At 50.2% G+C, this 19,391-nt stretch overlaps 1 protein-coding gene across 1 annotated transcript; it reads left to right on the top strand.

Moving 5' to 3' along the window:
* Positions 1 to 7,714: 7,714 nt before the first annotated feature.
* On the top strand, positions 7,715 to 18,699 carry LOC142920229 (protein Wnt-5b-like). The gene is made up of 7 exons (XM_076062717.1): positions 7,715 to 7,883; positions 8,853 to 8,961; positions 10,415 to 10,653; positions 11,418 to 11,749; positions 12,722 to 12,838; positions 14,101 to 14,410; positions 18,067 to 18,699. Exons 2-7 carry the CDS (start codon positions 8,876 to 8,878, stop codon positions 18,159 to 18,161), a joined length of 1,179 nt encoding a protein of 392 aa, XP_075918832.1. The 5' UTR covers positions 7,715 to 7,883; positions 8,853 to 8,875; the 3' UTR covers positions 18,162 to 18,699.
* The last annotated feature ends 692 nt before the right edge of the window (positions 18,700 to 19,391 follow it).

The raw sequence follows: 19,391 nt of genomic DNA, 5'->3' as shown, positions 1-19,391 counted from the left end.
CTCGCCCGTTGCCCACGCCGGCGTCGACACCGGCCGCACGCCCGTCGCGAACCCCCAACAAGCGTAGCCCTTCTGAGAGCCTGGCTGGCACTCAGCCACACCTGGCTGATACACAGACACACCTGGCTGGCACTCACCCACACCTGGCTGATACACAGACACACCTGGCTGGTACTCACCCACACCTGGCTGATACACAGGCACACCTGGCTGGTACACAGACACACCTGGCTGATACACAGGTACACCTGGCTGATACACAGACACACCTGGCTGGTACACAGACACACCTGTCTGATACACAGACACACCTGGCTGGTACTCACCCACGCCTGGCCGATACACAGGCACACCTGGCTGGTACTTATCTACACCTGGCCGATACACAGGCACACCTGGCTGGTACTTATCTACACCTGTCTGATACACACCCACACCTGGCTGATACACAGGCACACCTGGCCGGTACACAGACACACCTGGCTGATACACAGGCACACCTGGCTGATACACAGGCACACCTGGCCGGTACACAGACACACCTGGCTGATACACAGGCACACCTGGCTGGTACACAGGCACACTTGGCCGGTACACAGGTACACCTGGCTGGTACACAGACACACCTGTCCGAGGCACACCTGGAGGTACGTGCAGGTAACCCTGCGATAGTGAGACTAGCCCGGTGCCGACACCACGTGACGCAGCGCCTGCGAGTGGCCACGTGGTGCTCGCGGCTGCAGCCTCTCCTCCTGCTAACGAGTCGGAGTTGGGAAAAGTCTCGCTGGCAGCGCTGCACTGCATGGCGGTCGTGACGCTGCTGCTGCTGCTGCCTCTGTTGCCGATGATGATGATGTCAGATAGCGACAAGGGCAGTGATGATGATGTCAGATAGCGACAAGGGCAGTGATGATGATGCTGTCAGATAACGACAAGGGCAGTGATGATGATGCTGTCAGATAGCGACAAGGGCAGTGATGATGATGCTGCTGATGATGATGATTCAACTGATGATGCCACTTAATGCTATCGCAGCTGATGATGATTGACAAACATGATTATTATATTCTTTGGGTCTTTCGATAAAGCAACGTAAATAGAAAAAATATATAAAAAATAATAACAATATCATATAGCGGGAGAGCTGCTGAGGCAGTAAACATAAATGTGATTCCTGCAGTCACGACAGCTTTAAGTCATTCATATTATGGTCATCGCAAAACATCCTAACGGCTCGGCATTGTACGAAATGCATAACGTAACCCAAGAGCTACAGTATTATTACTACCACCACTGCTTAACGCGGTGTTTGTTGTTGTTGTTGAAATTAAGAATGGTCACATTCTCCAGAAAGTGCGTCTATGAATCTGGAGACTACGGTAGAGAACGCACAGAGTTGGGGGTCTGCCACGCGTCCACAACCCCCCCCCCCCCACTCGGCTATTTGTAGCTCGAATAACAAACGTCGTAAACTCGAGACAACAGACCGTCCTGCTGGCCAGGTGAAGCTTCACTTTGTGCCCCAACTCCTTACAACATCACCACCACCACCAATGTCGAGTCCAGTGAACGATCATTAACAAGCCCTCCACAGCGCCGGCGGTAGCCACCGCTCCACACACGCACCGAGTGAACAATTCACTATTCACTAGGCGCACTCCTCCTTCAGCCTGCCCGCCTTGATTCATCAATCAGTGGGATTGCGACACTAATTTGCATAATTGATTGGCCGATGCCTTGACGGCCACGTGAAGCTGGCGTGGATGTCAATGATTGCCAATCGGGTTAATGAGTTAATTGCGAGAGCACGTGACGTAGACGCGTGTTTACAATGCATTATTGGCACTTATCTATTATATTCATCACTCGCACGAGTGGGTGGAGGTTTATACATTGTGTCCGTGTGTGTGTGTCTGTGTGTGTGTCTGTGTGTGTGTCTGTGTGTGTTTCTGTGTGTGTCTGTGTGTGTGTGTCTGTGTGTGTGTCTGTGTGTGACTGTCTGTGTGTGTGTCTGTGTGTGTGTCTGTGTGTGTGACTGTGTGTGACTGTGTGTGTGTCTGTGTGTGTGTCTGTGTGTGACTGTCTGTGTGTGTATGTCTGTGTGTGTCTGTGTGTGTGTGTCTGTGTGTGTGTCTGTGTGTGTGTCTCTGTGTGTGTCTGTGTGTCCGTGTGTCCGTGTGTGTCTGTGTGTGTGTATGCGTGTGTGCGTGTCTGTGTGTGTGTGTCTGTGTGTGTGTCTGTATGTGTGTCTGTGTGTGACTGTGTGTGTGTCTATGTGTGCGTGTCTGTGTGTGTCTGTGTGTGTGTCTGTGTGTCTGTGTGTGTGTCCGTGTGTGTGTCTGTGTGTGTCCATGTGTGTGTGTCTGTGTGTGTGTCTGTGTGTGTGTCTGTGTGTGTGTGGAAGCGTAACACATTGTAGTGTAGTGGTTAGCGCTACGCTGCGCTACGAACCCGGCGACCCGAGTTCGATTCCCGCTCACGGCCACCACCGGTGACGATTATTTTAACCGGTCCTGGGCCTCCCCTAGGTCGTCTCAGCCTCAAACGAGTAACTGCTGTGGTGTGTGAACATCCCCACTGGGGAGACAAAGGCGGCCGGGCGTTGTGGATCCAAGTCCTGGGCGAAGCCGGGTAGTACAGCTAGTATTTTATAATCAAGGCCATCTGTCACACTTATAACGTACTCGGTACATGCTGTCAGCTCCACTGAAACAAATTACGTAATTATCTTCATTATGAAAATCATGCAGGTCAATCACCGTGGCGTCAATTATTTTGAAAAATATTGCAGAGCATTAATGTAATGGACGATGCCCATTTATTAACGACGTTAACGAACCTATTTGTTATTGATGTTTTAGTTTTTCCCGGTCAGGAAATAAAACAAATTTAAACCAGCTACAACAATCACGGGGATATGACGGTATCTAGCAGATGGATCGTACGATCATCACGGATCGTACGATTGTCGTTGATACGGCGTAGTATCACCACGTCGCGAGGACCCTGTGTAGCGTCGGACATACACAGCACGTGCTGCCCGGTGTCTACTTACCTGTGGTTGGGGGCACAGTCAAATTGGGGGTGCCACCCTGCGCTGGGGAGAGACAGGGAGCCGGGACGTTGAGGGGCCGGGTTCTCCCCCCACCGACCCCGGGTGAGGGGTTGGGGATTTCTTCCAGAGCCTTGATGATAAACAAAGGCAGGCCAAGCCCACTTTACCACGCCATTTGCTTAATCGGGACAGTTGCACGCACGCCTCTTAACTATGCTCAGATATATTATTGGTTCTTTCGGTAAAGTCACGTTGAAGGGAAACAATAAAATAATAGAATATATATAAAACAATAAAATTCTCACGACGTTTCGACCGCAACACAAGCAATCATCATCAGGTGTGAAAACCTGATGATGACTGCTCGTGTTGCGGTCGAAACGTCGTGAGAATTTATTGTTTTATATATTTGATTATTTGATTGTTTCCCTTCTACGTGGTGACTTTACCGAAAGAACCAAGAATATGAATCACTGCAGTCACGAAAGCTTCAAATCAAAATTCATGCTCAGATGTGTTTTTGGCATCTTTTTTTCCCCCCAAACGTTATTCCAGAAACGTGCGTTCCGTATGACGTCACGTGACGAAGTGTCCGTCTGGAACTCTCGCGAAGCGGAGCGGCGGCCTCCACCACCCCTCCCCCCTCCCCCCGCTCGCGAGGCGGATTTCGCAAGCGTTTCTGAGATTCCCTTCAAATGACCTTCGATTGACACACACACCCACCAGGAGGAGGGGGCACAACACTTCACGTCGATGCCCTGCGACGAGGCGAACAAACAGCATGTTGATTGGACGAGTCGAATTATGGTGAGAAAAAAAATATTTATTTGTGTAGAGCTGGAACTTGGCCCAAATTAAGTGAGAACTATTTTTAGCACGATGGTTAGCGTAGTCGTTGGTGATTTGGCCGACATCAAATGTACACATTTAAGGGTACGGTTTAAACATTAGGCGGTTGTTGCTTGGATTCAAACCCAGGGTCTCGGCGATTCTGGCTCAATGCCCTCGCTGCAGATCCGTCCATCCGTCCGTCCCAACGACACTCAAGATAAACAACTGGAGCTGCTCAGAAATCCATCAGCAAAAAAAGGCATTTTGAGATGAAATTGGGTTTCAAATAGATTTCAGTGAGGAGCCTAAAGGATATCAGTCCATTGTACAACGTCAGTCTCTTAGAAACTCAACCGCATCGGCTTGAAAACAGTAATTGAGGTGCTGCTCAGTTAGTCCTGAAATTTGCGGATAAAATAAAAACCAAACAGACGAATACATGATCATAGGGGTTTTCCCCTTTTCTTCTGGCAACGAAACAGCGGCGTTAAGATGTTAAAACACCAAAACTGAAACCTTTTAACAAGGAATCACGTTGCTGCATTAACCACAATGCTTGTGGTCAGAATGCAAACAAAAACAACACACTCTGATAATATTTGATGATGCATTGTCTTTGAAAACTGATTGGCCCACACCAGAGACAGCTTTCTTAGGAGCCTCGTCTCAGACGGTGTTAGACCAGAGGACGCCAAAAGGCCAAAAATGCGTCTCTGGTGTAGACCCAAGCAGTTTCAAAGACAATGCATCATCATATATGATCAGAGTACGTTTTTTGTTTGCATTTTGACCACAAGCATTGTGGTGAATGCAGCAACGTGATTCCTTGTAAAAGGTTTCAGTTTGGCGTTTTAACATCTTGACGCCGCTGTTTCGTTGCCAGACAAAAAGGTGGACAAACCTACCATCACTTTTTGGCGCTGGCAACAGGAGGTCCCAGGATAAAGACAAATGTTGTCTGACCATTGTCGCGCGTGGCAGGACTTGTAACACACAAACTACATTCTGCTACAAATCATGAATTACCTCCGTGATAGAGGTGTTTTTTGTGTTAGATCGCGTAAATATATAAATGTGTCGTTAAACCCGCCACCACCCGACGCAGCCAGTTAGTTTGTCCCGTGAACAGAACGTGGCCCAATTCGTCACTAGCACGGCAACAGCGGTGCGCTGGAGAGCAAAGCCCAAACATGAACAACGTGAACACGACGTTTCGTCAGTAATCACAACAAGCAGCTTCACCGACGTTCGGTGCTTCTCGGCTATCGGCCGTCAGAGGGGCCTGGCCGGATTTCCCTTGCCGCCCCTCTGGGCATCACCGACCGAGACCCCCAGCCGACGTGACTCTTGCGTCACGTGCTGCGCCGCCCCCGGCCGTTCGTTCGTCCGGCCCGGGGAATGAATCTCGTCACTTGGGGACCGCGACAGTCACCAGGGGCCCTTCTTGATGACGGAGTGGCCTTGGCAAATCCCCCCAAGCCTCTACAATCAGCGGTGCAGATTTGTTGTGTGGTAACACCGCAGTGCCGCTGCAATGCCAGCGCTTTTAAAGCGTAGGCCGATCAATGATTTTACTTTCGTCGGAGGATGTCTCTGTTTAAGACAACATCATGGTTTATAATGCTGCTGCTGTGAATTATACGAAGCATTTCTGAACGGTTTAACACGTAGCAGGCTGTAACGAACATTATCATCCACGAGAGGTTTTTTTGGGGTCAGATCGCGTACAAATATAAATGTTGTGTCGTTAAAACCCGCCACCACCCGACACAGCCAACCAGTAAGGGTTGTCACATGAACAGAACGTGGCCGATTCGTCACTAGCACAGCACGAGTGTGTAGTGTAGTGTATAGTGTAGTGTATATTAGTGTATAGTGTAGTGTATAGGGTAGTGTATATTAGTTTATAGTGTAGTGTATATTAGTGTATAGTGTAGTGTATAGTGTAGTGTATAGTAGTGTATAGTGTAGTGTATATTAGTGCATAGTGTAGTGTATAGTAGTGTATAGTGTAGTGTATAGTGTAGTGTATATTAGTGTATAGTGTAGTGTATAGTAGTGTATAGTGTAGTGTGTACTAGTGTATAGCGCAGTGTATAGTGTAGTGTATAGTAGTGTATAGTGTAGTGTATAGTGTAGTGTATAGTGTAGTGTATAGTGTAGTGTATAATAGTGCAGTGTATAGTGTAGTGTATAGTAGTGTATATTAGTGTATAGTGTAGTGTATATTAGTGTATAGTGTAGTGTATAGTGTAGTGTATAGTAGTGTATAGTGTAGTGTATTGTGTAGTGTATATTAGTGTATAGTGTCGTGTATGTCAGTGTATAGTGCAGTGTATAGTGTAGTGTATAGTAGTGTATAGTGTAGTGTATAGTGTAGTGTATATTAGTGCATAGTGTAGTGTATAGTGTAGTGTATAGTGTAGTGTATAGTGTAGTGTATATTGGTGTATAGTAGTGTATAGTAGTGTATAGTGTAGTGTATAGTAGTGTATAGTGTAGTGTATATTAGTGTATAGTGTAGTGTATAGTGTAGTGTATAGTGTAGTGTATATTAGTGTATAGTAGTGTAGTGTATAGTGTAGTGTATAGTGTAGTGTATAGTGTAGTGTATAGTGTAGTATACTAGTACAGAACACCGGTTGTGTGTTGGACAGCCAAGCCACGACATTAACAAACTGAGTACCATGACGTTTCGCCATTAATCACAACGAGCTTCAGGTGACAGCTAGCCAGCTCTCCAACACACAACCGGCGTGCTGTACCAGTGACGAATTGGCCACGTTCTGTTTACGTGACAACCCTCACTGGTTGGCTGTCTCGGGTGGCGGCGGGTTCAACAACACAACATTTACACATTTACGCGATCTGACCCCAAAAAACCTCCGTTATTGATGAATTTGTTAACACATTCGCGGGCTTCCGTTGACTTCTGTTCTTCACCGTATGGCTCTGCCTTGAATAACTCACCCACGAGCGAGGAGGGCCTTTGACAGACAGCGCGGTGTTGTACGGTAGAGCGTAGTGACCCGTGAGAGTGCAGCGATCACTCAACATAGACGTTGGACTTCTTTCGCGCCGTACGTGGCAATCCAAACAATTCCTTACATGGGAAAAAAACCAATGAATAACGATTGAATGATTACCAATCTATTATATAATTACAATACCCGCTCCGCCTCAAATCACCGCACCAGACTGGGTTAAATGATGACGTCACCCTGCTGCTGCTCTATTTAAGACCGGGAGCAAGTGGAGAGGGCTTCACCATTCTGGCAAATCGCCCGTTGATACTGAATGTAATTACCAGCGAAACGTCGTACTACTCAAAAAATGTAAATGATGTTGATTCACTCTTCAACACACCGATTGGCTAAAGCAGTGAACTATTTGTCTTTTTTAAACGTGACACTTTTTTACTGTTTGGCCGTGTCGGGTGGTGGAGAGTTAAAACACATTAAATAACACGATCTAACCCAAAAACCTTGATTGTGAATAATATTGGTCGCGAAAGCCTACGTGTTAAACTCAACATAAATAATATGTCGAGAAAACCACGTTTACGCATCTGCGTGAACGTGGACACAACGTTGCGGACATAACCCACCCCCCAAGTCTATCACTGTGGCAGTCAGAGTGATGGCGTTGGGGGCAGGGTGTCTCTTGATTGATGAGGAGCGAGGGACGCACGTGGGGAGGGGGGCAGGGCTTTGTGGAAAGTGGCTGCAGGTGTGTGTGGGATGAGATCATCTCGGGAGCACGTGGACTCGTGATGAGCACGCCGTGATGACTAATTTGACAAACAACAAGATCTATAAAAGGGCCCTCCGCTGACACTGCGGGGGTGTGGATTCCACTGCCTGCCTGCCCGCCTACCTGCCCGCCTGCCTGCCTGCCTACCCGCCTGCCTGCCTGCCCCACCTGCCTGCCCTGCCTTCCTGCCTGCCAGCCTACCTACCTGCCTGCCAGGCTGTGTACCTGCCTGTGCACCTGCCAGGTGAGACTGCCGACGACGGGGAAACTCGTCCACGGCCCGTGGAGCACGTCCCGAAGTGTCGCACCGTTTGCAATCGGAATGGCGCCACATTGCGGGCGAGTTTTTTTTCGTCTTCACGCGAAAGGATTTCGCTCCTTAGCCGCTTCGCCCCGAAGGGAGCGAGCGAGTGGTCAAACTTCCGGCCTTAAAAATATAAATCTGATGAACGTAGGTGGAGTCAATTCTTGACCCGATTTCAGTTCCCTCGCTCACGGCCAACGCCAGTGACGATTATCTGAACCGGTCCTGGGCCTCCCCTAGGTATACTCGGCCTCAAATGAGCACACCTGGTGCGATGGGTAGACCTCGCCACAGGGGAGACAAAGGCGGCCGAGCGTGGCGCCGCTACTCGCTAACGGTACTTGCCTCGACGGTCTAAGGCTTGCACGGGGGACCTTTGTCTTTGTGTGTGCGTGTGCAAGTGTTTCACGGTGGGGAGCATGAAACTCCCCGGCCCATCGCGCTCTTCAGACGATACCGAGGAGACTCATCATCCTCACATGCCCTCACCCCCCTCCACCAGCAGCCACGCTCCATTGAGACTACCGTAGTTTCAAGCATGTAACCCGCAGAAATTCAGATAGCCCGCACCTCCATATACCCCGCATGCATTCATAGATTTAACGTCGTTACCGCAGCTTAATTCCATCGTACCCACCAGAGTGACGGCAGTCGAGTTGGTCACGATCACTGTGGCTAGGAGATGTTAACTCCCTCGCCTGGTACGCAAGCGGTCGTGGGTTCGATCCCGCGTACCACGCGAGGTAATGAACATCTCCCAGCCACCATGGTGGTGATGATGATGATGAGCGAGACGTGAAAACTCAAAACATACGGCAGCGGGCATCGTCAGGGTCGAACCCACGGCCTCTTGTGTACCAGGCGAGGGAGTTAACATCGTCACCACCGGGCCGCTTCTCTTCTGCGCAGCGCCGCTGACCACGAGGATTTCGATGGATCCCCTGCGACGTGTGGACTGGTTCCCGCTGGGGCTCTGCGCCTTGGCACAGCTGTGGGCAGTCGCCAGCGCCTCCTTGTGGTGACCGCAAGCCGCCGCCACTGCCGCTGTCTTCGTCCTCACTGCTGCGATGAGAGCTCACAAGTTTCGACGTCGATTTGAGCAACCTTCTTACCTTGCCTCTATTTTGCACACTCAATACGGTTGTTGTACGGGATTTTTTTAATCGTGTGCGTGTATATACATCACATATACAGTATCTAGCGCGGTATATTGGGGCACCATGGTGGCTAGGAGATGTTGACGACCTCGGCTGTTATGCAGGAGGTCGTGGGTTCAATCGCGACCTTGACACATGCCGTATATTTGGAGTTGCTATATTTTCCCCGTGGTCGTCTTAAGAATTTTTATTCCGGGGTCCTCCGATTATTCCCTCCACATTTAGAAGCACGCGTTGAGAGTGTTTGCCTACTGCTGTAAGTGTCAGCGTGATGATCGCCAGGTCGCCGCTGAGGAAAGAGTCACTTGGCTCGGCCGGGGTCTTGCGCGCTAAAAGACAATCGCTTGTTTCCCATCCTGCGCCCATGTAGCGTCCTCCTCCGGCGTGCGGCACGCACACGCACAGTCGGAGACGATGCAGTCGCAGGAGGCACCGTCTCTTATTTCCGTTACACCAACTCCGGCCTCTCTCTCTCGACCACGCTGCCGTACAGCCGCGGCCCAGACACGACCCTGAACCGCGTTGCGTCGACCGAGACGACCAACCGCTGTCCGGCCGCACAATTACCGGTGAAGGCGACAATGAGAAGAAGAGTCCATTCCCAGTACCGGCAGCCCGGAGCGCTCTCACCGCTGCTTTTATATTGCCCCTGGCCCCTGGCCTGGCCTGGCCCCGCCCCTGGCCCTGCCCTGGCCCCGCCCCTGGCCCCACCTCCCTTCTCAAACCAACCAGAGGGTTCCAGGGGCCTCCCTCCCTGTGAGGTCTTCCGTGACCCTTGCCCCGGTTCCTCCGCCCTGCCGGCACGCAGCGGCCGTGTGTAGACTCTCGACGGCGTGAGTGCACTCGCTGTCCACAGCAGTTGCCGCCGCTGGACAGCGGTCGGCGCTGTGTCACTACACAACTTCAGAGAAGAATAACTCGTGTGTGTGTGTGTACATCGTGTAATATTCAAATTTACAAACCTGTAGAAATTCCACAGATATTTGCTCTATTTAACTTTTTATCATGTAGCACTTTTTCAGGAGAGGCCTGGCTATCGCACTTTATAGCTCAAGCAAGTGGCCGATATCATCATCACGTGGTGATTTATAGCAGCAGCCAAATCACTCCAAACGCGTAGAGACGTTGATTCTAAACCAGAGGGACCTGGAGATGAATCCACGCAACCACGGGGAGAGACATGCAAACTCAAAACGTACATGCAGCAGCAGGCATTTTTTAAGGGGTTGGGATCGAACCCACAACTGCCTGCGTACCAGGCGAGGTAGTCAACATCCCCCGGCCACCGTGACTTCCGCCCCCATCCCTCTGCAGGTCGCTCGCACTGTGGGCCCCCAACTTTGACCCCTCCGAGTATCGGCCGCTGTGCATTTGGGTGCCGGGGCTGTCTCCCGCACAGCGCAGAATATGCCTGCGGCACCGGGACCACGTGGCGCACGTGGCCGAGGGCGTCCACCTGGCGCTGTCCGAGTGCCGGCACCAGTTCCAGGGCAAACGGTGGAACTGCACCGTGCCTGGCGCGGAGGACGCACTGGACCTCGTGGCCGAGTCGGGTAAGGGGTCAGAGCGAGCCCGCCACATCCACTCGCACCTAAGGTGCCCGACCGCTTCCCCGAGACACGCACACAGAAGCTTTTTTGGGGGGGGAAAGGGGGGGGGGTCGCCCACCTCCCACCCCTACGCGACTCTGCTTCGGAGTTCCCGCGTTCCTCCTCCAGGGGTTTCCCCCTCCCCTACGCGACTCTGCTTCGCAGAGTTCCCGTCCTCGGGCAGCGGGAGATGTCCGCGGGCGGCCCAAGCGGCCGCCCCGTTATCCCGATGGCAACCGCCTTCGCTCTGGGCCAGTGCCAGGCTGCGGCTCGCTCGCTTCACTGCTCCTGACGCTCCTGGCACGCCTCTTGGGGGTCCCGGACGTCCCACCGGCCCTAGTTCGCTCCCCAGGTCGGCCGCTGTAAAAGCAGCGATCGTAATACCCGTCACCTGATCGTTTCCCTGTCCCGAGATCTATTCCGCGGAGTTGGAGACGGCGCTCGGCTCCTACCCGCGGCGACGATCCCCCTGGTCCCCACTCGTGTCGGTCCTTGAGGGTGGGAGCTCTCCCCAGCCGCTCGTGCTGCTGCCGCTTCTGAGCTGCGCGCCCCCACGCCGCCGATTCGGGGGCTCTCCTTTCGCAGGGCCGCGGAGCCCATTGTTCGGTCCCCGGGCAAATCCCGTGAGAGGGGTCTGTCTCTAAATAGGCGACGTTTTCCCTACCACCTGCTTGGCGTGTTCTCCCCCAAAACCCCTTCCCACACCGGTCTGGCCGCACCGTCTCCAGCTGACGGGGCGGGCTTCACGCACGACGCCCCCCTGGGAGTCTCCCCAGGCTCGCGCGAGGCCGCGTTCGTCTCCGCCGTCACCGCTGCCGGAGTGGCCCATGCGGTGGCGCGCGCCTGCCGCCAGGGGGCCCTGCAGGGTGCTTGCTCCTGGGTCGTTCCCCACGCCATGAAGCTACCGCCGGATGCTCGGCGGGGCGGCTCCGGAGACGACGTCGAATACGGATACCAATTCGCCAAGTGGTTCGTGGATGCGGGCGATCACAATCGTGGCAGCGGGCAAGGAGGGGAGTCTTTGGCGATGAATTTGCACAACAACGAGGCCGGCCGGCTGGTGAGTGGGTGAACGGGTGGGTTGTGCATGTGTGTGTATTGTCATTAAAAAAACAAATGTAATGGAAAAAAGTTATTTTATGCGATCAATGCAAATTAGGTTCGGCTTTGTCGGCTCGGGTTGTATTACCAATCGTGATTGATGCAATGATTCTCGCTTTAACTTTCACCGGTTATATTCTTGGTTCTTTCGGTGAAGTCATGTAGAAGGGAAACAATAAAATAATAAAAAAATAAAAATATGAACATTAAAATTCTCACGACGTTTCGACTGCAACACAAACAATCATCATCAAAATTTGAAGAAAAAAACACAACTTTTTTCAAATTTTCTTGCTGTGGTTTTCACACCTGATGATTGCTTGTGTTGCAGTCGAAACATCGTGAGAATTGAATTGGCTTATATATTTATTTATTATTTCATTTTTCCCTTCTACGTGACTTTACCGAAAGAACCAAGAATATGAATCCCTGCAATCACGAAAGCTTTAAATCAAAATTTTACCGGTTTATGTTTCAAGTACAATAACGTCTGGTCGCAGGATACAGTTCTTACATTTAAGATTATTGTTATGCATGAATCTTGATTTGAAGCTTTCGCGACTGCAGGAATCCACACCCCTTTGGGTTCTTTTGGTAAAGTCATCACGGAGGTAGAAAAAATAAAACGTCCACGCTGCTTTGATCGCAACACCACAAAGCGGTCGTCTTTAGGGCGAAAAAGCATACCCCAGCAGTTGAACTGCTGGAGCAGCGAGAGAGCCGTTACACACAGCAAGAGGTGATGTTTGTGGCGAAGGGCACGCTGGGTCTGAGCTGGAAAGGAATTCCATCCCCGGACGCAGGCACAGGTGCCGTCGTGACGTCACCGCCACTTGTTAGCGAACGGCGGTTGGTAGTGGCGATTATGATGGTGGCGGTGAGTGTGGTGGTGGTGGTGACGATGATGACGGTGGTGGTGGTGGTGCTGCAGGCGGTGTACAATCTGGCGTACATGGGCTGCAAGTGCCACGTGTTATTTGGCACCTGCATGCTGAAAATCTGCTGGCAGCAGCTCGCCGACTTTCGCAGCGTTGGGAACTTTCTGAAGGTGAGCTCACGGCTGCAGGTGATGAGACTGCACCCAGAGGAGGTGAGTGTGGGGTGGGAGTGACGAGGATGAAGCCTTCTAGATTTGAAGTTTCATGACCGCAAGGATCTTTCGGTAAAGTCACGGAGGTAAAGAAAATACAAAATAAAAATATTTAAAAAATCACGACGTTTCGATTGCAACACAAGCAATCGTCATCAGGTGTGACAACCACAGCAAGAAATTTTGCTGAAGTGGGAAAAAAGCCGGAGTCAAGGGGTTTATACTGGGCATGGTGGGGGTGGGGGAACCATCACGTCACCATACATAGCAGGCGTTACCAAAAAGATTTCCAAAATCTTAAAAACAAGCACAAGATCCAGGTCCGATTCAGTACAGTACACAATCCCTGATCTAATCCCATCTGTGAAGGATGTCATTCCTGACATGCAATACCCTGGAGTTTACAAACTGAGTTGCATTTGTTTCGATTGTTACATTGGGGAAACGAAATGTCATGTCTCAGACCGTATCCGCGAGATTTGAAATACGGCAGAACTAAATTTTCCGCCGTGGCTGATCACTGCTACAACGCCGTGGGCTCCCATGATATTGTTTTCTCCGAGACCAAAGTGCTCTGCAAGCCGTCTGGCTACCATCAAAGATTTGTTCATGAAGCCATCCAGATATACAAACACAGACATAACTTAAACCCAGAGGACAGATACAAACTGAGCAATCATTAAAATGTGTTATTAACCATGTAAAATTGAACAGTTCATAGTTGTTCCCTCTTATTTACCGGATACTAGTTTATTTTACAGAGTTAATTACATCGTCAGCGCTTGGCAGTGCGGCTATTTTGTTGCGAGTGCCACCATCCGTGTTGGCGGCAATCGTTGTAGATGCGTGGCTCTCTCCCCACTGGCCCCTCTTCCCGCACCTACAGCCCCGCCCACTCCCCCCCCCCCTACCATGGCCAGTATAAACCCCTTGACTCCGGTTTCTCTCCCACTTCAGTAAAATGTTCTTGCTGTGGTTGTCACACCTGATGATGATTGCTTGTGTTGCAATCGAAACGTCGTGATTACATTTTTTTATCTTTTATTTTCTTTACCTACGTGACTTTACCGAAAGAACCAAGAGTGAGGATGAATCCATAGGAGGGTTACAGACGGGGGTGGGGGGTGGGGGAGGGGGGGGTCCCTCACAGCTAAGGGAGCTCCCCGCATTCACTCAACAACCACCACATCCCCTGATGACGACGATTATGGTTGCCGCAGGAAAAGTACGACAGAAGTTCCGCCGTGCAGCTGGTAAGCCACAACGGTGGGGGCAGTGCCGGAGGCGCCAACGGCGGCAGGGGCGGCGCCGCCCACTGGCCCCGCCGGCGTCTGGAGGCGGTGAACGAGCGGTTGACGGCGCCCACGGCGAGCGACCTGGTTCACGTGAACGCCAGCCCGGAGTATTGCGAGCGCGACGAGACTCACGGCGTCCCCGGCACGGTGGGGCCGCAGTACAGCGTCACCTCGGAGGGGGCCACCGAGGGACGCTCCGTCACGTGCTGTGACAGAGGATACGACACCTCTCAAGGTGCACACCTCACCCCACCCACCCCCCCTCCCCTCCCCGAAAATAAACTAAAACTATTCATTAAAAAGCGGCAACTATTTCATATTACATAAAATCCGTGATCTAATCCCATCTGTGAAGGATGTCATTCCTGACCTGCAATGCCCTGGAGTCTACAAACGAAGTTGCACATGTGGTGATTGTTACGTTGGGTAAACGAAACATCACGTCTCTGACCAGATCCGCGAGCACAAGGCAGATCTGAAACGCTCCAAACATACAACAGCGGTCATTGTCAGAGTTGGGATTGAACCCACGACCCCTGCATATCAGGCGAGATAGTTAACATCTACTAGCCACCGTGATGATGATGAGACGCAGACTCCAAATATGCAGCAGCAGGGGCAGGCATCGAACCCACAACCTCTGCTGTCTCTCTCTACATGTGTGTCACATTTCAGTGAAAGGACATTTTCGGAATTTTTCTAATCTGGTATCGAGCAAAAATGTACAACTCAAACGTAGCAGCATTTATTGTTGAAATTACGGACGGCCGAAACACGGAATTGGGAGCCCGCGATCTGAAACGGAGTCAGCCATTTTGATTCCGCTCAGCCACTCGGCTTTCCACAAATAAACCACGGTAAAAAAAATGATCTCGTCCAGGAGCGTGAACCGTTGGAACAAACTCCGGTCATCTTGGTAGCAACGGCTTTTTGGCTCGGCCATCGAACAAAGGCGGTGGTCACTGCATCATTGCGCAGCGCTCTCGGATGTGCTTCTGTGGCCGTCTGGAATGCTCTTCCGATATTAGAAGGCGCTTAGATTTAAAGCTCTTCTTTAGAAGCACTTTTAGTGTTTGCCCTTCCCCCGCACCTCCTGAGCATGGTTAGCTACGTACGGTGTGAAGAAGTTCAGCACGCACACTATACACTGCAATGCACGACTACACATCACACACTATACCAGTGGTTCTTAAACTTGTTGGAGGTACCAAACCCCACCAGTTTCATATGCGCATTCACCGAACCCCTCTTTAGTGAAAAATAAAATGTGATTTTTTTCAAATTCAAGACATAGATATATTTTTTACTGGTACACAAAATGAGCCGTGCATGAACATTACCTTGTTCAAAGAATAAAACCAACACAATGCATAAACTCACAACAAATTACATACCTGGAAATCAATGTGACTTCTGCTGTTGCCTTTGAGAGATCAGTTCAGATATGCGTGGCTTCACCTTGGCAAGTGCCACTCTCATGTCATTTTCACAGCAAAGTCTGTTCCTTTTCTTCGTTTTTATGTCCAGCATCCTCGAAAAGGATTGCTCACAAAGATATGTTGTAACAAATGGTATAAAAAATCCAGGGCTTTCTTAGCAATAACTGGATACTTGTTCATTTGTCGACACCAAAACGTTGAGAGCGTTGTTGTTCTGAAGAGTTGCTGTTGAACCTGGCTCTGCTGAATTTCAAAGATTTCGTCGAGGAATTCATCATTGACATCTGCTGTTTCAACAGCAAACGTGAACGGCTGTCTCACCCATGCTGGATATGACTCTCTTGTAGGGAAATATCCGTCGAGAGACTTTGCAAGCTCATCTAAGTGCGTGGCAATTGTTTGCTTCAGTTCCGTGGATACAGAAATATCTCCGATTCCAGACACATCTTCGATCTTACTTGCACAGTCGTCCAGAAGCGGGAAGTTTGCGAAGTTATTGTTCTCTGTTCGTCGTTTCCATAACGGTAGCTTTTTTTGAAAAGCCTTCAGGTGTTCTTCCGCTTCCATGATATTGACTCCACCACCCTGCATCTGCTGATTGAGATGATTGAGAGCTGCGAATATATCAGCCATGTACGCTAAAATGAGAATGAACTCAGGATTTTTGAAGCAATCTGCATGGCAGTGTTGGTGCTCTTGCAAAAACAGGGCTAATTCCACACGCATGGCAAAAACACGATTCAGCACCTGTCCCCGGGATAACCACCGAATATTAGAATGGAGCAGAAGTACCTCAAATTCAGAGCCCATTTCTTTACACAGCTCACTGAAGATGCGGTGCCTCAGAGCACTTTTTCGCACATAGTTCACACATTCCACCACAGTTTTTAATACTTCTGCCATTTTTGGAGGTAAGGTTTTTGTTGCCAACGCATGCCTGTGCAGAATACAATGCGTCACAATGATGTGTGGTGCATCGGCCTTTACTAGCGCACCAAAACCAGACTTTCTTCCCAGCATGACTGGAGCTCCGTCCGTACAAACTGCAGAAACCATATCCCATGAAAGATTGTTGTCTCTGAAGAAGTCATCCACAAGCTTCTTCACATCGGCTGCCTTCGTTGTTGTTGTAAGAGGCTTACAAAATAAAAACTCTTCTTTTATCATGTCGTCTTTCACATAGCGTACAAAAACAGCAAGCTGGCTTAGATCAGAAACGTCTGTGGTTTCGTCGAGTTGAAGGCTGAATTTTGCCGGGCTTGAAATCAGATCCGCGACTACTTGAGCCAAGATGTCTTTACTCATGTCTTCTATTCTGTCACTGATGGTGTCATTTGAAAGGGGAATTTGGGATAATTTACCTTCGGCCGCTGTTCCGAGTATCAGATTCGCCATCTTTAATGCAGCTGGTTTCACAAGTGTTTCACCAATGGTGTGTGGCTTGCCCTGCTTTGCGATCAGGTAAGCAACTTCGTACGATGCTGTCAGGATCGGTTTGTTAACAGGTACAAATCCAAGAGCAGGCAGAGAGGCCCTTTCATCGAATCTGGCTCTCTTCACCCTGAATTCAGCAAGTGTTGTGTTCTTGTATTCCCCGTCTCCATGCAGCTTCAAGAAGTGTTCCTTTAGTTTTGCCGGTGCAAGACTAGAGTTGCTCAACTTGGCGTTGCAAATCATGCAGATAGGACGCTCACTCCCATCACGTTCCGTAATACATGAGAATCCATGTTGTACATATTCGTCCGACCACTTTCTTCTTTTGCCCGACATAGTTAGTATGGATAAAATATTAAAGAAATCACACGACGTACGACAACAACAGTCACATGTTGACTACTGAGTACGCACTAAATTCCCCGCAGCGCTGATTGGCCAAGCAGTGTAGCATGATCATCTGCAGCCAGTGATGGCCAAGCGGGCCGTGTGTGTCATCACAAATTTACACAATAATTCAAGTGTGTCCGGACCTCCGTGGCGGGGGCTCTGCCGAACCCCTGAGATCGACTCACCGAACCCCTGGGGTTCGATCGAACCCAGGTTAAGAACCACTGCACTATACACTACGCTGCATGCTACACTATACAACTATACACCAATCTACACTATTCTACACTACTGTAATGTCCCTCGGAAAACTTGCCTTTGTTCTTTTTTTTATTAGGGCGCATCGTGCAGATAACATACTTTCATATCCTACGGTACTTCGCTATGACCAGCATATACAGCGCTTGGGCTAGGATAGAAACAAATACTTGGGCTAGGATAGAAACAAAAACTTGGGCTAGGACAGCCACCCAAGCAACGCCGGCACGGAGACGGCGGCGTCAACGGCGATCGCAAGATTGCGATGAAAAAAATCTCGCGGTCAAAAAAAAATATCTCGCGGTCAAAACGACGACGCTTCTCGCGTTCGTTTCGCACTCTCGCCCCGTGCTGTTCCCCCCCCCCCCAGTCACGGTGGAGAAGCAATGCGGATGCAAGGAACAACTCCACTGGAACGTCGATTGCGAGCTGTGCCCATGGACCGATCAATTCTTGTGCAAGTAGCCTCAAGCCGCAGCCTAGGGGTGGCCTCGGCTGAAATCGGACTCCATCTGGTTTCAGCCCCAGGTCCTGCGGGTGTTTGGTGACCCCCACGAAGTTTGTTTGGGGCACCATGGCATCCAGCATGCCCATCGCTACGAGCCGCGTCACACTATACATTACACTACTACAAACGCTACACGTTGATACACTACACTTCACTACCCTACTATACACTTGTCAACATCCGCACATGGTGAATTTCCACAATGCAGAAGCACCGTTGTTTTTGACCGTCACCACTTTAATGCGGTTAGTGACTAAGTGGCCTTGTTGTTCCTTTTAACTCCGTTCTTGTTAACGCCGCGTTTTGCCAAATGTTAGAAACATTCACTCGGCACACTGAGGGTTCACAGTGCGGTTCGGTGACCCCTACAAAGTTGTTTAGGGAGCCGCCCCTGCAGCATCCGTCATACCCTTCACTGAGCCGCGTTGCACTGTATACACTTCACGCTACACTTGTAGACAACCTTGCCTATAAAAGTAATTTTCTGTGTGTCTATCTGTGTGTGTGGACGTCGGGGATGCGTTCCTGAGTATCGAAACGGCGTTATACCGAAGCGATTGACAGTGTGATGGTGGTGGTGGTAGTGGTAGTAGTAGGTGGTGGTGGTAGTGGTGGTAGTAGTAAGTGGTGATGGTGGTAGTAGGTGGTGGTGGTGGAGGCGAAGGGGCTGAGAGGCGATGGATAACGAGAGAGGACGAACGGTGATGCTGTCAGCGACGTGAGTGTGGGGGTTGAGGCGACGCAAATCGGGTGGCGAGGTTAATAAAGTGACCACCTAATTTGCGAAGCGACGTTAAATCAGAGTATCACTGTAATTTCTGTGCGTTTTGGATCTCGATTAAGTCGGCTGTAGTGTTCATGATGGCGTATAGTGGTGCACTAGTTCTGCATTGATTGCAAATGATAACCAAGGGGGGGGGGGGGAGAGTGGGCGTCATGATGGATACCGTAACGCTCTCCAGCAACGCCTTATCCCACTGGAACAGTTTCATTATCGATAAACTAGAATCGCGCAACATTCACGAGTTTCCCCTCCATCTGTCCACACGCGCAGGGGCGGAGCCATGATTTTGACTTTGGGGGGTTGCTGACTTCAACATTCTGCGATATCCAGTTTATGTTTTCCAATGGGCGCCACAAATGTATGAAACACATTTTATTGGATTTGAACGCGGAGTTTATTATTA

The sequence above is a fragment of the Petromyzon marinus genome, unplaced genomic scaffold (assembly GCF_048934315.1).
Source record: "Petromyzon marinus isolate PM22_M1 ecotype Great Lakes invasive population unplaced genomic scaffold, UKy_Petmar_22M1.pri1.0 PM_G_Scaffold_7, whole genome shotgun sequence".
NCBI lineage: Eukaryota > Metazoa > Chordata > Hyperoartia > Petromyzontiformes > Petromyzontidae > Petromyzon > Petromyzon marinus.
The sequence above is the reverse complement of the archived record's forward strand: the minus strand, read 5'-3'. Positions and strand labels throughout refer to the sequence as shown.